The following is a 17,013-nucleotide window of genomic DNA, read 5'->3' as shown; positions in this document are numbered from 1 at the left end:
ATAATGCACATTTAGCGAGTCAAGATATACAATATAAATTTGGTAAGCAAGCTCCCAGGGACAGGTATATAAACCTAGTGTCTAACCTCGAACTTGCCTGCATCCTGGGCGTGTATATGTTAGCCAAGCCTTCCATCAAGATTCTATCCCCAATACTGAGTATTTCATTCGGCAAACCCTGAGTGGGTCCGTGATAGAATGGTTCAAAATGCTAGCGGTCAGCATTTAGCGCCATTGGCCCCCCCAAAACGGCCAGTGGGCCCGGAGTTACCAAAGTTAATGTGCTAAAGTCCGATTTAAACCTCAACCTTGTAGCCACTGGCTGGAACTTGAGCAAGCAAGAATCTGTTAGCGGTCAGCAATCTACATTCACTCATTTTTCTGGAGTCTACTATTCCTGATCACGAAGTCATAACTTAATCGTCCAATATGAGGGCCCGCGACGCTTCCCCGCAGTCAGCAAATCCGCATGTCATCTATGTCGCTGAGAAACTCCCCGATGATGACTGGTACGGTGTATCGGATGCGAAGGAACGTAGGAAGCGCCAGAATCGGTTGAATCAGAGAGTCTGTCGTAAGCCACCGTCATGATTGATTCTGAGGACACTCGCTGATGCTCGACCAGGCTATAAGGCAAGACTCGCGCAAGCCCGTTCTATCCCTTCGAACGGACACTACCATCCAGTCCAAACGCTTCAAACGCCCTCGAATATAGAGTCAACTGGCGAGCCACAAAGTACACAACCTCATCCGGGACAAGATGTAGAACCCGAACTCACAACCCTCACCCGCTTCTACACAGGCCATAATGGCAGCGAAGATAGCAAAGCAACAATAACCACCCGGAACACACGATCCACTCAAGCCAAAATCGATGCATTATGCGCTAAGATGCCTAGCACAGACAAAGTGAACATTTTACTACAACAATTAGCCAAGTTCCACTCCAGTTATCAGTTGAACTGCCCACAAGCAGACCATCTCCTCTCCCTCACGAGGATGAATGTCCATCGCGGCTTCGTCGCAAACATGGCTACTCTTGGCATTACATGGGAATGGATGAAAGACGACTCGATATCTCCCTTCTCACTTGGGAGGCCTGGACATGATGAGCTTGTTGCTACGACTCTACCAGATAGTCTACGGCCCACGGAGCTTCAGCGCCTAAGTCCTCACCACACTTGGATTGACTTGTTTCCGTGTCCTATCATGAGGAATAATCTGATTCGGGAAGGTGATGACTGGGATGATGAGGAGTTGTGTACGGATATCATGGGGTTCTGGGATGGAACTTCCACTGGACCCTTTGGGTTGATTATCTGGGGAGAGCCTTCTGATCCTAGAAGCTGGGAGATTACGGAAGGGTTCTTGAAGAAATGGGGCCGGTTGATACATGGGTGTGTGGATTTGATGTGGTCGACGAATCATTGGCGAGCGAAGAGAGGAGAGAGGCCGTTGTTTTCGATGACCAAGGTGTATCGTCAACTAGGTCAGACATAGTTGCAGACTCATTCTAGGAGACAGTAAATGAGGAACAATGGATCAAAGAAAACGCATTTATTCATTGCTTTATTATGGCTCATGACACTTGGTATAGCGTTCGCTAAGGTCCCGACTGCCACAAACTTATTCCAGGGTGATCATTATATATTGTAGAGAAGAGCTCGTCTTCATAAAAAGTTGGAGACACAAAGGAAAACAACATCACACGCTTTAATTAGCCGGAAATCTACAGACACCACACCGTAGCTTCATACGGCTATCACTCACTTAGCACTTGTACTGACCAAATCTCCGAACCGAGACCCCGGCTGCGCCGCCAATTCGGCAGGGTTTCCAATCTCCACGATCTCCCCCGTATCCATCACAACCACCCGATCAAAATCCATGATCATGTCCAGCCTATGGCTCACAGCAATGACGGTATAGTGTCTGAATTCCGTCCGGATGATATTCTGCATCACTCGCTCCGTCTCATGATCCACACTGGAGCTGACCTCATCCAGCAGCAGTATCCCATTGTCTGAGCCTTTATTTGCCCGGACACGACGTCTCAGAAGTGCACGGCCAAGCGACAGGAGTTGGCGCTGGCCGGCACTGAATGTGCCTGCACTCATGCCAGCATTCAAGCCACCACGATCCTGAACAAAATCCCACAGCCCCACAGTGGTAAGGATGGATTGACATTCTTCAGGTGTGGAAACGGAGGAGGGGTCTAGGTTTGCTTGTACGGTGGAACCGTCTGGTAGGAATACGGCTTCCTGGGGAACTGCGATGATACGCTGGCGCAGGGTAGGTCGGTTGATTCGGTGGAGCGGAGTGTTGTCGATGGTTGCGCTCATGGCCGTTTCTGGGAGGGGGTGGAGGAGTTTAAGCAGGAGGGCAATAAGGCTGGACTTGCCGCTGCCGGTCCGTCCGCAGATGGCAACTTTAGAGCCGGCGTTGATGGAAAGTTGAATGTTACGGAGGGCAAGAGTGGGCGTGTGGTTTGATCCATTCTCAGCAGCGGGGTTACTCCTGGTGAGCATTAGCTTTACATGGTGGCGTTTGCATGGAAAGATAGCTCCTTTACCCGTAACTTGCGGATACGCCTTTCAGCTCGACTATGCCACTCTGGGGCCACTGTTCAGAAGGGATTATGTCCTCGCTGTCTGTATCCTCCGGCTTCACGGTTTCTTTGAAAGCTTTGAGTCGCGCGATTGCCCCAATAGACGTCTCTAGTTTTGTGTAGAAGATGACAATACCGGAAATGCTATCTCCGAAGCTCATCAGTGAAACCAAAGATGCACCAGCGAAGGCGGAGTTTGAATGAAGCCGAACAGCCAATATCGTCAGCACCACTGCTATCACCATTACCACAAGGTTGAGAACAAGGTTCAACCACTCTTGGATCATAAGCAGAAGATAAGCAGGCTGCTGACTGCTATTGACTAAGCGAGCATTCTTTTCGACTTCGTTTGTAAGGAAGCCTGTACAGTGTCTAGTTAGCACGGCACTGTATCATTCGAGAACCAATTATAGAAGCAGGCATGAGGAGGATACTAGGTTGGCCATAGGTCGGACACATATGCCATAGCTTACTCACCGAAGGCTCTGATAGTCGTGATGCCCTTGAGAGTATCAAGGAAATGCGTGCTATATGTCTTTGTCAGAACAATGAAGAACTCCCATGGTTGACAGACAATGGTACGAAATAAGTAGACTCACTATAAGGGACTTTTAGCCTCAAGATCGAGGAGCCTCAGCTGCCTTGATGTCCGAAGATAAAACTTCTGAACCACATAGAGTAGGGCAGCAAGGAAAGGATAACTGATGGCCAAGTACAAAGACGAAGTGAGCATGACAGCCGCTTGTCCGATCGCTTCAAAAACCTGAGAGACACGTGTCAGAACAAATGGAGACTTTCTCCAGGGCTTTTTAGAGTGTCACTCAAAGGTATGCTTACACAAACAATGGTGTTGAGTGTGGCCTCGGGTAGCTCCGTGTCTATCAAATTCAGATCCTGCGAGAACAGATTTGTCACGATTCCCGTATCCGTATTGGTAAAAAATTGAAGTGGCGCTTGGATCAATGTTCGCAAGGCTTCCTGGTGTAGACCAGCACCAGCTCGTTTCACTGCAATAATGAGGAGCGCGAGCGCCGTGACAAGTAGGGATATCATGCAGCATACTTGGAACGTAGCATAGATGCTAGCGTAGTATGCGGAAGAATGCGCCGGTCGGTTGGAGCCAATATCATCGGTCCAGTAGGTGAGCCCTGCACCACGAGAATGAGTCAGAAAGCCGATCTCTATGGCGTTCTATAACCATAATATTGAGTGCACTCACAAACTGTTGCAAAGTTAATGAAGAACCCCCACAAAGCGGCGAAGATCACACTGCATGCGGCTACAAACAGCCCCATCCTCTTGAAGTAATGCCTGTATACGGCTTTGTCGCCTACTTGCCGCGATTGCTGCATATTGGATCCCAGTGATGAAGTGATAGATATCGTTCTATTTAAGACGTCGTTCTTAGAGCTCCGTATTGTCCTTTTCGATGGCGCTTTCTCATGTGTCACATCGCTTTTGCCGGTTTCCGTTAATCCTAGACGCTGAACATATCCTTGCCTTGTTGCCAGCGTAGCATAACTGCCCTGCTCGACGACAGAGTTGTTGCCAAGTGCTATTATATGATCCGCCGCAGGGAGATGTCTGATGCTGTGAGTGCATAAGAGAACTGTCGCGCGTCGTCGTCGGAGCAGGCCATCCGGTCCGAAGACTTTTCTGAATACTTCCTCCTCTGTGTCTGCGTCCAAGCCACTGAAGATATCATCCAGCACTAAAAGCTCGGAATGCAGGTACAGAGCTCGTGCGAGAGAAACACGCTGTTTCTGGCCTCCGGATAGAGCAATTCCGTCAGATCCAATGTTAGTTTCGTCACCCTGAGGAAGAGTGACTATATCATGTCTCAGAGCTGTCGCGTCGATGACTTCTTCGTACCTCGCTTCATTAAAAGGAGAAAAGCCGACAATATTCTCCTTTATGGTCCCATTTGAGAGGAATGCAGTTTGATCACAAAACCCAGCATGAGTAGCCATAGTGCTTATGATCACATTGCCCTTGCTGAAAGGGACTTCTCCAAGCAGTGCTTTGCAAAGCGTTGATTTACCAGAGCCAACAGGTCCCACGACGATAGTGAGCGAGGCTTTAGGCAATTGGGTACTCACATCCCGCAAGACAAACTTGTCTGCTTCCCAACCAAACCAACCGTTTTTGATTTCCACGTGGTGGAGCTCATCTAGACCGCCATCGAAGTCGCTTTTATCGTTTCCTCTCACTTCGTCCGTCTTACTCGTTATTTTCGCGAAGACTTGGCGAAAATCATGATGAGTCTCACACTCCAAAAAGGCCTGTATGCGGCCCAAACAGGCTATTGCTGAGACAAGACCAGGAATAGATTGAAAAACTTGCGAAAATGGGCTGGTCAAGAGAGTGAGAAAGGACAGGCTCGTAAACACCCTTGTTGCATCCAGAGTACGTGTCGTGAAGGCAAAGGTCAGTGGCGGACTCATCAATTGTGGAATATAGGCAAGGAGGGCCGCAGTGATGGCTAGCTGGCGGAAGCGGGCACCCGCCGCTAATTCTTCAACGCGAAGCCTCTGCACGAAGTCGCCAATGGCCGCAGATAGACCAGATATTTTCAAGTTCTTCATGCTGGCAATGACTGTAGCAGTGAGACCCACACGTTTCTGAACTCCTGCCATCCAGGCTCTTTGCGAGTCTCCAGTAAAGTTAGTGAGAATAGCCAAACCGGAGAAGCAAACAATAACAACACCCATAGGTGCGACAAACACGACACCAAGTCTTGTATACAACATCCATCCGGCCAGAGCAGCTTGGATAATGCTTGCCCAAATCTCGTGCAACGATCTTAAGCCCATCTTTATCCGCTCCATATCTGTACTCATGAGTGTTAGAACAGCATTGTCATCACCAGCTCCGATATGCGCTGTTGTTGCTTTTTTGTAGATCTCTGTGACAAGCATAGACGTCGCCATAGTACGCATCCGGTGATGGAAATACCTACACCTATGTATGAGTAGTCCATTCTAGTGTCAGCATGCTTTCCGGGTTATCATACCATGTGAACGCCCACGAAATAGCCAGCCCCGAATAAATCAACAGGCTAGCACCGATGAATCCATATCCTGTATTCGCATCGAGTCGGGGCTGGGACAAATAGTTCGACAGCCTTTCAAGTAAAAGTGGTTGACAAAAGGTAAAAGCGAGATAAGCGAGGCGTGGAATTACGGGCAAAAGAAGGGGGGCTTTCAATGTCCGCACCAGCACCTTCACAAGGCCAAACTTATCACCCTTGAGCTTCGAGTAGTCCATGTTTCTGGAAAACTCCTCATTGAGCGACGTAGCATCAAAGGAGCTATCCAGGGGATAGAGATCCTCGGTCCCCAGGACTTTCCTATACCCCCTCAAGAACATCCTATTCAGCCAGAAAAAGACGCCAAGCGAGAAGATACCGCTTGTTTCTTCTGGACTGTGCTTCTTTTCGTCCCAATCTATCCATCTGGACTTTTCTTGAGCTTCCAGTAGTAAAATGCATACCTTGAGGGCTAGGGCAGCACTGAATATACTACTATAGCTGATCTCGATTCTGTTGTCTGATGACAGGAACAAAGTCCTTGCTTGAGCCGCGTCCAGGAGGAAAGTCAGAAACAAGTAACTGCTCAGTAGTGTCGACGGCCTCGGACTTCTGCTATGATCCAAGACACTAAGTATTATCATGAACAGGGCCGATACGAGGTTGAGGATTGAAGAAGCGATGAACATTGTGGTCACCTGGAATGACCCAACCGCAACCAGGACGAGCAGGGACAGTTCAAGGCCCACATAGGTTGTGATGGCACCCTGCAATAGTCAACTCAATGATCATATGATTGTTGCTACATGTGAGATGTCGGGGACGACGTACCAGTTTTATTAGCTGGAATAAGGGAGCATTCACAACTACAGGCTTTCGAAATTGACATAACGTCCGCCATAATGACGTGACAATGAATAATGCAGACGGTATGATGGAGAAGAATAGCTGCTCAAATTGAAGGTTGAAGTCGAAGCTATTCCGATTGAGCTGGAGTAAGTTTTCCTTTCCGGTGGTGAAAGGCATTTTGCACAAAAAGAAAACTCCTGCCCAGAGTGTTCTTTGCTGGCTATAGGCACACAGTGTGCCTGTTGCGCGTTGTCAGGGTGCTAGCAACGAGTTGAGCTGAAAGAGTTAATATGAGGCTTAGGCCTAAGGCTACGGGAGATGCCGAAAGTCTCATGGGAAGCCCCAGATGAAGGCCTTCTTGCAATATGGTTCATGTTATATGGTTAGAGTTTAGACAGCAAGATAACGACTTGCGGCTCTGTGATCGAGGGCGCCCGAGTCAAGGCACTAACATCGAAATCTTTTACACCCTAGACACCTTCTGGGATAAGCTACCAGGCAGCCAGCCCCTTGTAGCTTCTTGGTTGGACCCTAGCATGTTTAGGGCGCTTTGTCTGGCGTATTCACCGACAGGACGCCATATTGTGACATGTTGGCGGGATCTTCCGCCATGCATTTAGGCAGACATACCACAATGATAAGGTCGAATCCTTAGGGTTGATAAGCAATCTAGGCCATGGCCTATTAATTTAAGTGGGTGGGGTCATAGATGCATTGTGCCAATACCACCAAAAGACCCTTATCAAGCATCTTCCACTTGCGTTGTCCTCATCTTGTCAACCACTAAAATTGGCCAAGTGCATACAGACGGCTAACAGCACTTTGATTGGCCTCCACATATTAACTGCGCCCGATTAGCTAAGACAGCACTGCGACCTCCTTGCTCAATTTCTTGCAATTGCCATGAGCCAAAGAATAAAATCAAGAACATCTGGTCGGATATAGCATCTTCCTACTGCAGTAGCTACAGGGATACATTTCTTTTCGTCTGCTTGGTGTCAGTATTGGCTTCAGCTGTTTATTGCCTAGATATAATGCTCTATAAAATAACAAGGCCGTCCGGTCAGCCCTAACAATGCAGTGACCCTTTGGTGGAAAGGGTGATTCTTATACGAAAACGTGAATATTGTCATAGAACATGCAACAAATAGAGGAAGAGACTCCATTCGAAGACATAAATACATGCTGTTGACCATGGACAGTTGACCTCATCAACCTCGTGAACCTGATTCTTTCTACAACCACGGATACACCTTAAGCTACGGATACAATGTGTACCTCTTCGAAGTGACAAAAGGAAAAACATCAACAAGACAAGCACCCACCATGGTTAACAGGCAAGACGTCTGAGCACTTCGAAGAACGCGTACCGAGATTGAATTTTACCTTGAGGACGAAGTGGGAAAAGATATGGAAGAAGATTGGTTACAGGATTTAAGCATAGAAAGAAGTTAATCTACGCTTGGCACATTACAGCTCATTGCACAAGTGATACTCGGCCCGCCAGATGAAAGACCACAATGCATTCCCACAAGCGGGAAGATGAAATGTTCTATTATCCCGAATTAATAACAGATGGGCTAAACGGCCATCAGACAAGGAGTGTAAAATGTTCTGTGATACTCTATGCGAGAATATGGGCTACGAACCTGACAAGGATACCCTTTTCTGGATTCCTCGTGCTAAAGGGAGTTATCTGGACCGAGAGCCCGAATCAGAGACACATACTGATGTTGGAGATGAGCTTTCTCCCAGTGAGCCCTTGACAGTCGTCTTTGATTCGCGGCGATGGAGCAGATACTTCGTGCTTTAAGACTTGGTTTGTCACCTTCCGACCGCTAAATACCGCGCCACAGCGAGTTCCACATCAAACGCGCTTAGGCACTTTGAGGGGATAATAGCGGGTTGATCGAACACAGTAATAAGAGTGATACTGTAGAGAGAAGGATTGGATATAATGACGAAGTAGGGTATTTCTATATTATTATGTTCTGCTCTAAATACTGCCAGCGTACAGGCACGTGAATGATAATGACCTTGAATGACCGTCATCTTCCGTTGCAAAATATCCTCCGTCTAGTTGTCTTTGTAAGGAGATGCCCGATCTAAAAGTTAAGCGGTATTCTAGTCACTGAACGACATGATCACAGCAGCGGTCTTCGGGTTAGAAATAAATCTGCAACCAGGTTCGCTACAATTGCCAATGACATATATTCATGTCGATCAAACCCCGGGAAATCAACGGAAAGGCCGGCATTGCGGTGCAGGCTTCCATGGTTCCGCATCCCCGATAGCCGAGCTACTAAAACTGGGGGGAGATAAGCATGAAGTTACAATAGAACCGCTGGGGGCGGGGTTCGATTGGAAACGGAGAACCAGCAGTGGCGCATTTAGCCGACGGGGTCCGAGAGCATCATCCTCTCCTACTTTGTTCGTTGGAGTCGTCCGTCCCACTCCAATCACTCCGGCCACTTTACAATGACAATGGCTCACTAGGCCCCTCCTAACATGCTATCTTCGGCAAATGTGTCTATCAAACTATGGGGCCAAATTCTCCTTGAGACAAAGCACACTTTACCCCGCTTGCACCCGGTCAATTCCTCGGTGAATGCTCGGAAGGGCTAGCAATCTTCCATAAGAGACGTCTGAAGGATACCCAGAACACATTTATCCACAGACAATCAATTAATCTCAATTGAAGTATTCTCCTGTTCAACATGCAGCTTCGACCCGCAGGTGAGTATAATCATTCAGTCTCCCACTGCGCGCAATTCCAGTCAATGAAGCTAATGATTGACGTCACAGCCTCCGAAACGGCTTTGAAAGACATACTCGAGGAAGCCCGTCCTGACTTGACGCCATTCGAAGACATCTATCGTGATATTCACAGCAATCCTGAATTGTCCTTCTGTGAAGAACGCACGTCTGCCATTGCGGCGCAGCATCTGAAAGACCTCGGCTACGAGGTACATACACACATTGGCGGCTACGGCGTCGCGGGCATTCTGAAAAATGGTGCTGGTCCGACAATCCTACTTCGAGCCGACATGGATGCACTCCCCGTACAGGAGAAAACAGGACTTCCTTACGCAAGCACGAAAGTCGCCAAAAACAAGGACGGGGTCGAGGTCCCCGTAATGCACGCCTGCGGTCATGATACCCACGTCGTCAGCCTGATGGCTAGTGCTTCCCTCCTACAATCCGCCAGAACTCATTGGACGGGGACTCTGATTTGCCTCTTTCAGCCAGCAGAGGAGCTCCTATCAGGATCCAGGGCTATGATAGATGACGGTCTCTATGACAAAATACCCGCTCCGGATGTGGTATTGGCAGCGCATGTGATGCCACTCAAAGCCGGCACAGTGAGCGTCCGTTCTGGTCGGCTACTAACCGCTGCAGATTCATTCAATGTGCGCATCTTTGGAAAGGGCGGTCATGGTTCGGCGCCAGAGGCATGCATTGACCCCGTTGTTACCGGAGCTGCCATCATCTTGAAGCTGCAGACCATAGTAGGGCGCGAGGTGCCTCCGGGACAACTGGCAGTGGTCACCTGTGGCTATATCCAAGCTGGCATAGCGGCCAATGTCATCCCGGATACCCTAGACTTCAAGCTTGATGTGAGGACATGCGACGACTCGATTCGCGAACGCGTAATACGTGCGATTAAACGCATCATCCGCGCCGAATGCGAGGCGGCCGGCTGCGAGAAGGAACCACAAATCGACCATGTCATGTCGACCCCGGCCACTATCAACGACCACGCTACCGTGCGAGCTTTATGCAATACATTCGGCTCTTACTTCGGAAAGCGACTCATCGAGTCTGATCCGGCAGGTGCCAGCGAGGATTTCTCCTTACTCGCTAGAGCCGTGAACGCGCCGTACGTGATGTGGACTTATGGCGGGATTGATCCAGAGACATGGGACAATGCAGTCAAGAATGACACTGTGAAAGATCTCCCGAGTAATCACTCGCCATTCTTCGCCCCAGTGATCCAGCCCACCCTCCAAACCGCCGTGGATGCCATGTCTCTCGGCGCGCTGACATTCTTGAAGCGAAATTGAACCTGTCACATAGCACCCGCCCTTCCTTAATGAAATCAAACACGACGCCATGAAATCAATGCCAAACAACCCACACCATCCATCCCCACACTATCCCCACCCCCCTCACGACCTCTCCACCACACGGACCACAACCTTCCCCCTCGCCCTTCCCCCGCGCAGCTTCTCAAACGCCTTCGGCGCATCCTCAAACCCAAACACACTATCCAACACCACCTTCACCTTCCCCTCGCCAATCAACTCTCCCACCTTGGTCAAATCCTTCTTATTACTCTTCCAGAAAATTGGCACATACTTCATCCTTCCCCCACCCAAAAACCCCGGCCGAATAAACCTCACCGCAAACGTAGGCATCCAATTCGCCCCAACCTGGGTAAACACACCCCCAGAGACCATGAACTTGTCACTCTCGCGATACAACTCCCACGGCTCCCCCACATGATCCACCACCAACCTAAACACCCTCCCCTTCGCCTTCACCACCTCCACCACATTCTCCACCGTATAATCAATCACCTCATCCGCCCCCAACCCCTTCACAAACTCCACATTCTTCCCCGAACACACCGCCGTCACCTCACACCCCAGCGCCTTCGCGATCTGCACCCCATAGATCCCACACCCGCCTGACGCTCCCACAATCAATACCTTATCCCCGGCTCCAGCCGTCACATACGGCGCGATGGCCTGCCACGCCGTCTGCCCCGCTACTCCCACCGTCGCAGCATGATCGACCTCCACCCCCTCTGGGATTATCTGCACGTGCTCGGCTTCAGCGAGAACATACTCAGCAAGCGGACCGAATTGCGTTGGGAGGGGGAGCGTGCCGTAGACGAGTTTGCCCGGGGTGAGGGTCGAGGGGACGTTCGGGCCCGTGGAGACGATTTCGCCGGCGAAGTCGAGGCAGGGGCTGGCGGGTTTTCGGATCAGTAGGGTTGATATCACGGGCATGGCGGGGACTTTGTAGTCGGCTGGGTTCAGGGCGCAGGTGTGGACGCGGATGAGGAGTTGGGTGTTTTTGGGCGCTGGTGGGGTCGGGGCGCTAGGTGTGAGGGTGAGGTTCTGTTCGAGGGTTGGGTGCGTGGTGCTGTAGAGCCAGGCTTGCATTGTTTGGGGGTGGGTGGATGGGGATGCCATTTTGGGTGGTTGTTGTTGATGATGACGATGATGGTGGTTGTTTGTTGTTGCTGTGGAGTGGTGATGGAGATGGAGATGAAGGCTGTCATGTTGCGTTGCATCGGCCGGATCGGGATTAGTGCGGTTAGATGGATGACTGGTTGCGCCGATAAGATAAGACGTCATTTGACCGCGACAGCTTCAGCTTCAGCTGTTGATCCATTGCAATACTCGATGAATTTGGTGTTTCTGTAGAGTGAAATGATACCAGAAAACTTGAGTTATGCTGTATTATTATTTACAGGTTCATAAATATGTTAAACTGACAGGTTACCATGCAATGACAAGGAGCAACCGATATTCCTCCTCACCGTGTGACAATAAGCCCGCAGTTCTGGCACCACCATCTCAGCCTGCTCTAGACACAAAAGAAACTTTCCGTCTTCTCTTTCCTCTCTGACCTCCACAGACCAAATTCATGACCTTCACAATACATAAAACATAGGCAATCCCTCTCCTGGTTCCCATGCCAAAATCACAAAACCTCAGCCAACCCAAACACCTCCTCCCCTCCCCTCCCCTCCCCTCCCCTCACCACCCCCATCTCAACGCGCGTCCACTCACCACCCCCAGCAAATACGAGCAGCCCAACGACGCAGGTACCCAGCCCAAAAGCAAATCATGATATTCAGGGGCCAGTGGGGCCCCTCATACACGCTGATAGACCGCTACCCGTCAATCATGGCCATTTGGCCCCAGATTTCGGATCCTTCAGAAACGTCTAGACCCCATTGTGTCGCGTGGACGTGCAACCAACAACTTTGTTTTTTAACCTTGTTTGGGTTGTTGGTGTTTGGTCTGTGCGGTGATTATACGAGGGGGTGGGAGGTTTGGCCCCTATGTCACTGAAGATTCCTGTCGGTGGTGTGACTTTTTGGTGTACGGTGTGTGGTTTTGTTGGTTGTTTTGGGAGATTATTAACCTGTAGGCTACTAATTTGTTACTTACAGCTACTGCTTACTCATAATGTGCGGACGTGTTTCATCTCTAGAAGAGTATGTTGCAGAATATATCAAACGCTGATGGATGTATTCTCTCAAGTGCTGCAAGGATGTGTTTGATGTTAAATTAGGCTCAGATCAAGCATGCATGTTTCGCCAATTAATGCCGCAGTCAGGGCAGTTGAATAGCTCGTAGCCGTCGTTTTTGCTGTTAGGGACCAGCTCGAACTGCAGTTCCACTTTGACCTCTTCAAAAGCCTGGCCAATTGACCGCTCATTGTCTCCAATAGATCGGTCTAATATCTCGCGTTCACACGGCTTCGCGATCTGAAAAGTGATCGTTTCCAGGTTTGGCAAATTGCCCCGCGAGATCCAATTGTAGAGTATGATCAAGGTACGCCAATCTGGGGGATTCTTCGGGGTGTACAGAAAAAGCACTAAACGCTTTAGGCTCAGAGGAAGCTGGCATTTAAGCTCGGAGCTGTTCCACAGACATAGTTTGGTGTTGTTCTTCGGGTCGTATTGCCCGGTGCCTCTCAATGCATCGGGTTCAACGGTAAGTTCTTCCAGGCACTTCAGGGAAGTGAAGTCTACCGGGGGATTGTCAACAACCCCTGGATAGAAGTCAATGTCAAGACTCACGAGGGAATCCGCTTGATTCTTAATCATGTCAACGTATATTTGCCTGTTCGGCATAACATTTGTGGGCCTGTAACACCATGGCGCCCCTTTATACGTCAGATGTTTCAAGGCGCGCGGCAGCGACAACAACTCGCCCATCGCGGAGGGAGACACATCGCAGCCAAACATGTTTAGCCTTTCGAGTGGCGTCGATCGTGGTGAAGGCACATGGTTCTTCAGGCTCTCAAGTTCGCCCCCGACTATGGTCAGGTCTTGGAGGTGCGGATGGATCAGCACGGCGCCCCTCAGACTAAAGTCCCAAGCTGGCTCATTGGGCGCAATGTCATCCATGATCATCACACCTGGTCATATTATTAGCATATGAGGTAAGAGGATGATAGAGAGTTTGGCAGACATTTTGTAAGCGAAGGAAGGATCTGCGCGCCCGGCACAGCAGATTGCGCGAAGAGAGTGTCCCATTTCTCGGCTTCGGCAATGACTCTCTCATATCCCCCAATAATTTCGTCGTCTTCTTCTCGGTCTGCGTCGAACTCGAGCCCTTTGACGACAAGCGTTCGTAGATTTACGAGACGTCCGATCGTCGGAGCAAGGGTTTCCGCATACAATGGATAGTACTCCTCTTCATCTTCAACATCGACGTAATGATAGTGAATTAGAAGCTCTCTAACATAATCGGCACGGGAGGGTACACAGTCCAGCGCGTAGGTGAACTTTTCTCCGTCGTGGTTGCGCAAGTACACTGACTGGTACAACATGCGCTCGACGAGCGGTCGGAGGCGCTGGCAGACCCGCGCGAGGCTGGCGAGAGAGCCACGCGAGGTCTGCGCCAAGATGGCTTCCAGAAGCTCTTGTGGTAAGTCAAAGATGTGCATGTGGATCAATTGATTCAGGTTGTCTTGGGAGTCTTGGAAAGATGAAGTTCGGTGGGAAGCCGACAAAGGAAGGGGTAATTATTAAGAAGCGGGTTAGGCTGGGGGCGGTGGCTGATCCTACCAATTCGTGCCCTAACTTTTCCCGTTCGGATCCTTGCTGAGCCTCGCGGTTTGGCCCCAACATTGAAACATCATAGCCCCCAAACGTTCGGCATTGAAAGGGTCAAGAGCCATATACCGACAGATGAGGAAGGACGTAATGTCGCCAGCGTAGGATAAATACCTGCCTGGTCCCTGTCTGTATTTGCTGTCACCATCACACAACCCACTCTTTTACAATCCTTTGAATTTTTTTTCACCATGGCTGGTTCAAAAGCTGTCGCTCTTTTATTGCTGTTGGTTAATCTAACCACAGCCTCTGTTATCCCACGTGGAGAGGCCTCATCTTCGGCGGTTGCTGCCAGTGCGAGCGCGAGCGCTGAGGCTTCCTGCTGGCGATATACACTCCCTACCACTCTCACGGAGGATGATATCGAGCAGAATGAGGATGACACTACCTCATCGACTAGACGGCGGGGTCTGAACTACTTTGATCGCCGCGATCATACCAAGACTGAAAAGCTCGGCAAGTGCGTCTTGGGGCAGACGATCTACAAGCCCAAATACTTTCGTTCAAAGAATATCCAAACTAGCCAAAACAAAGTCAGCGGTTATAGCTTCCTCGGGTACTTTATCCCCAAGCTAGACACCTGCGCTGCAGCCGTCACGTTCACGACGATCGCCAATGCAGCTGATGTTCCGCAAACAACGGCTGGATACTGGGACGATGTTGAGGCAAGTGCCCAACAAAAGTACCTCGACCTGGGAGCCCAGATCAACAAGAACAACCAGGAGATGCCACACATTAATGTGGATCATGTTTGTGAGTGGTCATTCGTTTTAGAGTCCATGCATTATCTAACTATTTCTAGACGAGCTCCAAATCCTTGATGCCTTCTTGACGGCTATGATTGACAAGTACAAATTCTGCGAGAGTTTCAAAGAATGGTTCCTCACAATCGACTCAACCTTCAAGAACAAGCAAGGAGTGAATAAGCCCCGGCTTCAAAAGCTCTACAGTTATGTAAGTATCTATTCCCTGTTTAGTCACCCCCCATATTGTGATGCCGGTGGCTAATCAGAATGCTAGTTGCCTGGTGAGACGTATCCGGACTTGGTGGCCATGGACAGTCGCTTGAATTCGTACAAAGCACCTGTAAGTTTTATATGCACCTTTCCCATTACAGTTTACCCCACCCAATAAATGATAGCTGACCATCGGCTCAGATGTTCGGAAGCGAAGATTTGAGCGGCATGGCTTCGGTCGACGGCACCGGAGACGCCCGCCAGGGCAGCGCGCTGAGCATTATGAACACGCTTGCAGTGGTTGTTTCGATGCTCCGCGACAACAGCGTCGCCACCTACTTCAAGAACGCCAACACCCGCATGTATAAAGCTTTCCTTGGAATTGATGAGCTCATGAACCAACAGAAGGACTGCAACCAAGACCTCGACCTCCCGCAACCCGAGAACGGCTGGGCCAGTGCATACGAAAGCTGGATGGATAAGTTCCTGAGTACCCAGGCGGCGGCTGTCTCGACCCGCATCTCATCGGTTTCGGCACAAGTCACTAGCACCGAGTCTGCTGGAAAAAAGAATATCTACGGCACGGCGCTCGATGCTTTCAACGAGAAGTACCCTACTGCATCATGGAAATGGGACAACGGCAGGCTGCTGGACTGGAGTGCAACTGACGGCACTGCCTTTGCCAAGCGCGATGCCTCGTCAGCGGCTGTCTGCACGCCTACTGCTACGCCGTCCTCTTCGGCAGTCAAGTCCCACTCTGCTTCTAGCAAGGCTACGCCGAGCCAGACTGGAAGCGCAAACACAGCCTCGGAGACTGGTAAGTTCTTCAAAGACAGGAAGAAATCTATCGCTCGATGCTGATATGTCCTAGCTTCGCACACGGTCAAGTCCACCGTGACATCGTCCTCGCAGAAGGCGACGATCACGCCTGCGACAAGCACTTCCACCAAAGCCGAGACCACAACCAAGAGCAAGCATGGCTCTGGGTCTTCCGAGGCAGCACAGACTACCAAGTCTACTAGCAGCAAGCCAAAGGATACCGAGACCGCAACGACCAAGTCTAGCTCATCTTCGGCCAAGGATACCGCGACTATCATTAGCACCAAGACCACGTCGACGGCTACTCCTGACTCGAAGGATACGAGCACCAAGGATACCTCAACTAAGGATACTTCGACTAAGGATACCACTACCACGACTTCGACTTCGACAAAGAGCAAGGAAACCACCACCTCCACCAAGACTTCCACCACAACTAAGAGCACGAAGACGGCTACTAAGACCACTACCAAGTCTTCGAAGGAGACTAAGGATTCCTCCTCTTCTTCTTCGTCTTGCAAGAAGAAGAAGTGCAAGAAGGGGTAAGTAGATAGTATCCAAACAGAAAGAAAAAGAAATTTGGCTAATCTGCGGTATAGAAAATGCACCTGCGTGTCCTAAATAGGAAGAAGTATTACCTAGGGATAGGAGATGCTGTGGGATGCTGATGGGGAGACATTCATGTAATTTATTCTTTAGAAGCTGGGGTAATATGTTTATTATCAAGAACTTGTCTGTTTATATTATCTGTACATCTATACATCGGTAGGATTTGTAAGGTAGGATTATTTTTGAAGATCAAATGGTCTGCATAATAAAGGAGACGCTACATACCTCATTAGGAAAGTCTGGCTTTGAAGCCAGCACTGCCCCTACCGCCTGTCGATTG

At 49.8% G+C, this 17,013-nt stretch overlaps 6 protein-coding genes across 6 annotated transcripts; 3 read left to right on the top strand and 3 right to left on the bottom strand.

Moving 5' to 3' along the window:
* Positions 1-429: 429 nt before the first annotated feature.
* On the top strand, positions 430-1,500 carry AKAW2_80682A (DUF3425 domain-containing protein; the record flags this gene model as incomplete). Its single annotated transcript, XM_041681729.1, has 2 exons — positions 430-574; positions 626-1,500. 2 exons carry the CDS (start codon positions 430-432, stop codon positions 1,498-1,500), a joined length of 1,020 nt encoding a protein of 339 aa, XP_041548643.1.
* Positions 1,501-1,766: 266 nt separating this feature from the next.
* Positions 1,767-6,662, bottom strand: AKAW2_80681S (uncharacterized protein; the record flags this gene model as incomplete). The annotated part of the gene is made up of 8 exons (XM_041681728.1): positions 1,767-2,517; positions 2,573-2,969; positions 3,086-3,135; positions 3,208-3,371; positions 3,446-3,756; positions 3,828-5,563; positions 5,622-6,403; positions 6,468-6,662. The coding sequence occupies 8 exons, from the start codon at positions 6,660-6,662 to the stop codon at positions 1,767-1,769; spliced, it is 4,386 nt and encodes a 1,461-aa protein (XP_041548642.1).
* A 2,540-nt stretch (positions 6,663-9,202) lies between these two features.
* On the top strand, positions 9,203-10,549 carry AKAW2_80680A (putative zinc metallopeptidase; the record flags this gene model as incomplete). Its single annotated transcript, XM_041681727.1, has 2 exons — positions 9,203-9,221; positions 9,291-10,549. The coding sequence occupies 2 exons, from the start codon at positions 9,203-9,205 to the stop codon at positions 10,547-10,549; spliced, it is 1,278 nt and encodes a 425-aa protein (XP_041548641.1).
* Positions 10,550-10,654: 105 nt separating this feature from the next.
* On the bottom strand, positions 10,655-11,851 carry AKAW2_80679S (NAD(P)-dependent alcohol dehydrogenase; the record flags this gene model as incomplete). The annotated part of the gene is made up of 1 exon (XM_041681726.1): positions 10,655-11,851. The coding sequence occupies one exon, from the start codon at positions 11,849-11,851 to the stop codon at positions 10,655-10,657; it is 1,197 nt and encodes a 398-aa protein (XP_041548640.1).
* Positions 11,852-12,804: 953 nt separating this feature from the next.
* Positions 12,805-14,180, bottom strand: AKAW2_80678S (uncharacterized protein; the record flags this gene model as incomplete). The annotated part of the gene is made up of 2 exons (XM_041681725.1): positions 12,805-13,649; positions 13,703-14,180. 2 exons carry the CDS (start codon positions 14,178-14,180, stop codon positions 12,805-12,807), a joined length of 1,323 nt encoding a protein of 440 aa, XP_041548639.1.
* A 360-nt stretch (positions 14,181-14,540) lies between these two features.
* On the top strand, positions 14,541-16,745 carry AKAW2_80677A (uncharacterized protein; the record flags this gene model as incomplete). Its single annotated transcript, XM_041681724.1, has 6 exons — positions 14,541-15,102; positions 15,152-15,303; positions 15,370-15,435; positions 15,507-16,122; positions 16,177-16,666; positions 16,724-16,745. 6 exons carry the CDS (start codon positions 14,541-14,543, stop codon positions 16,743-16,745), a joined length of 1,908 nt encoding a protein of 635 aa, XP_041548638.1.
* Between the last annotated feature and the right edge of the window lie 268 nt (positions 16,746-17,013).

The sequence above is a fragment of the Aspergillus luchuensis genome, chromosome 8 (assembly GCF_016861625.1).
Source record: "Aspergillus luchuensis IFO 4308 DNA, chromosome 8, nearly complete sequence".
Taxonomy (NCBI): Eukaryota; Fungi; Ascomycota; class Eurotiomycetes; order Eurotiales; family Aspergillaceae; genus Aspergillus; species Aspergillus luchuensis.
Note: the sequence above shows the minus strand (reverse complement) of the source record. Positions and strands in the feature narration are given on the sequence as shown.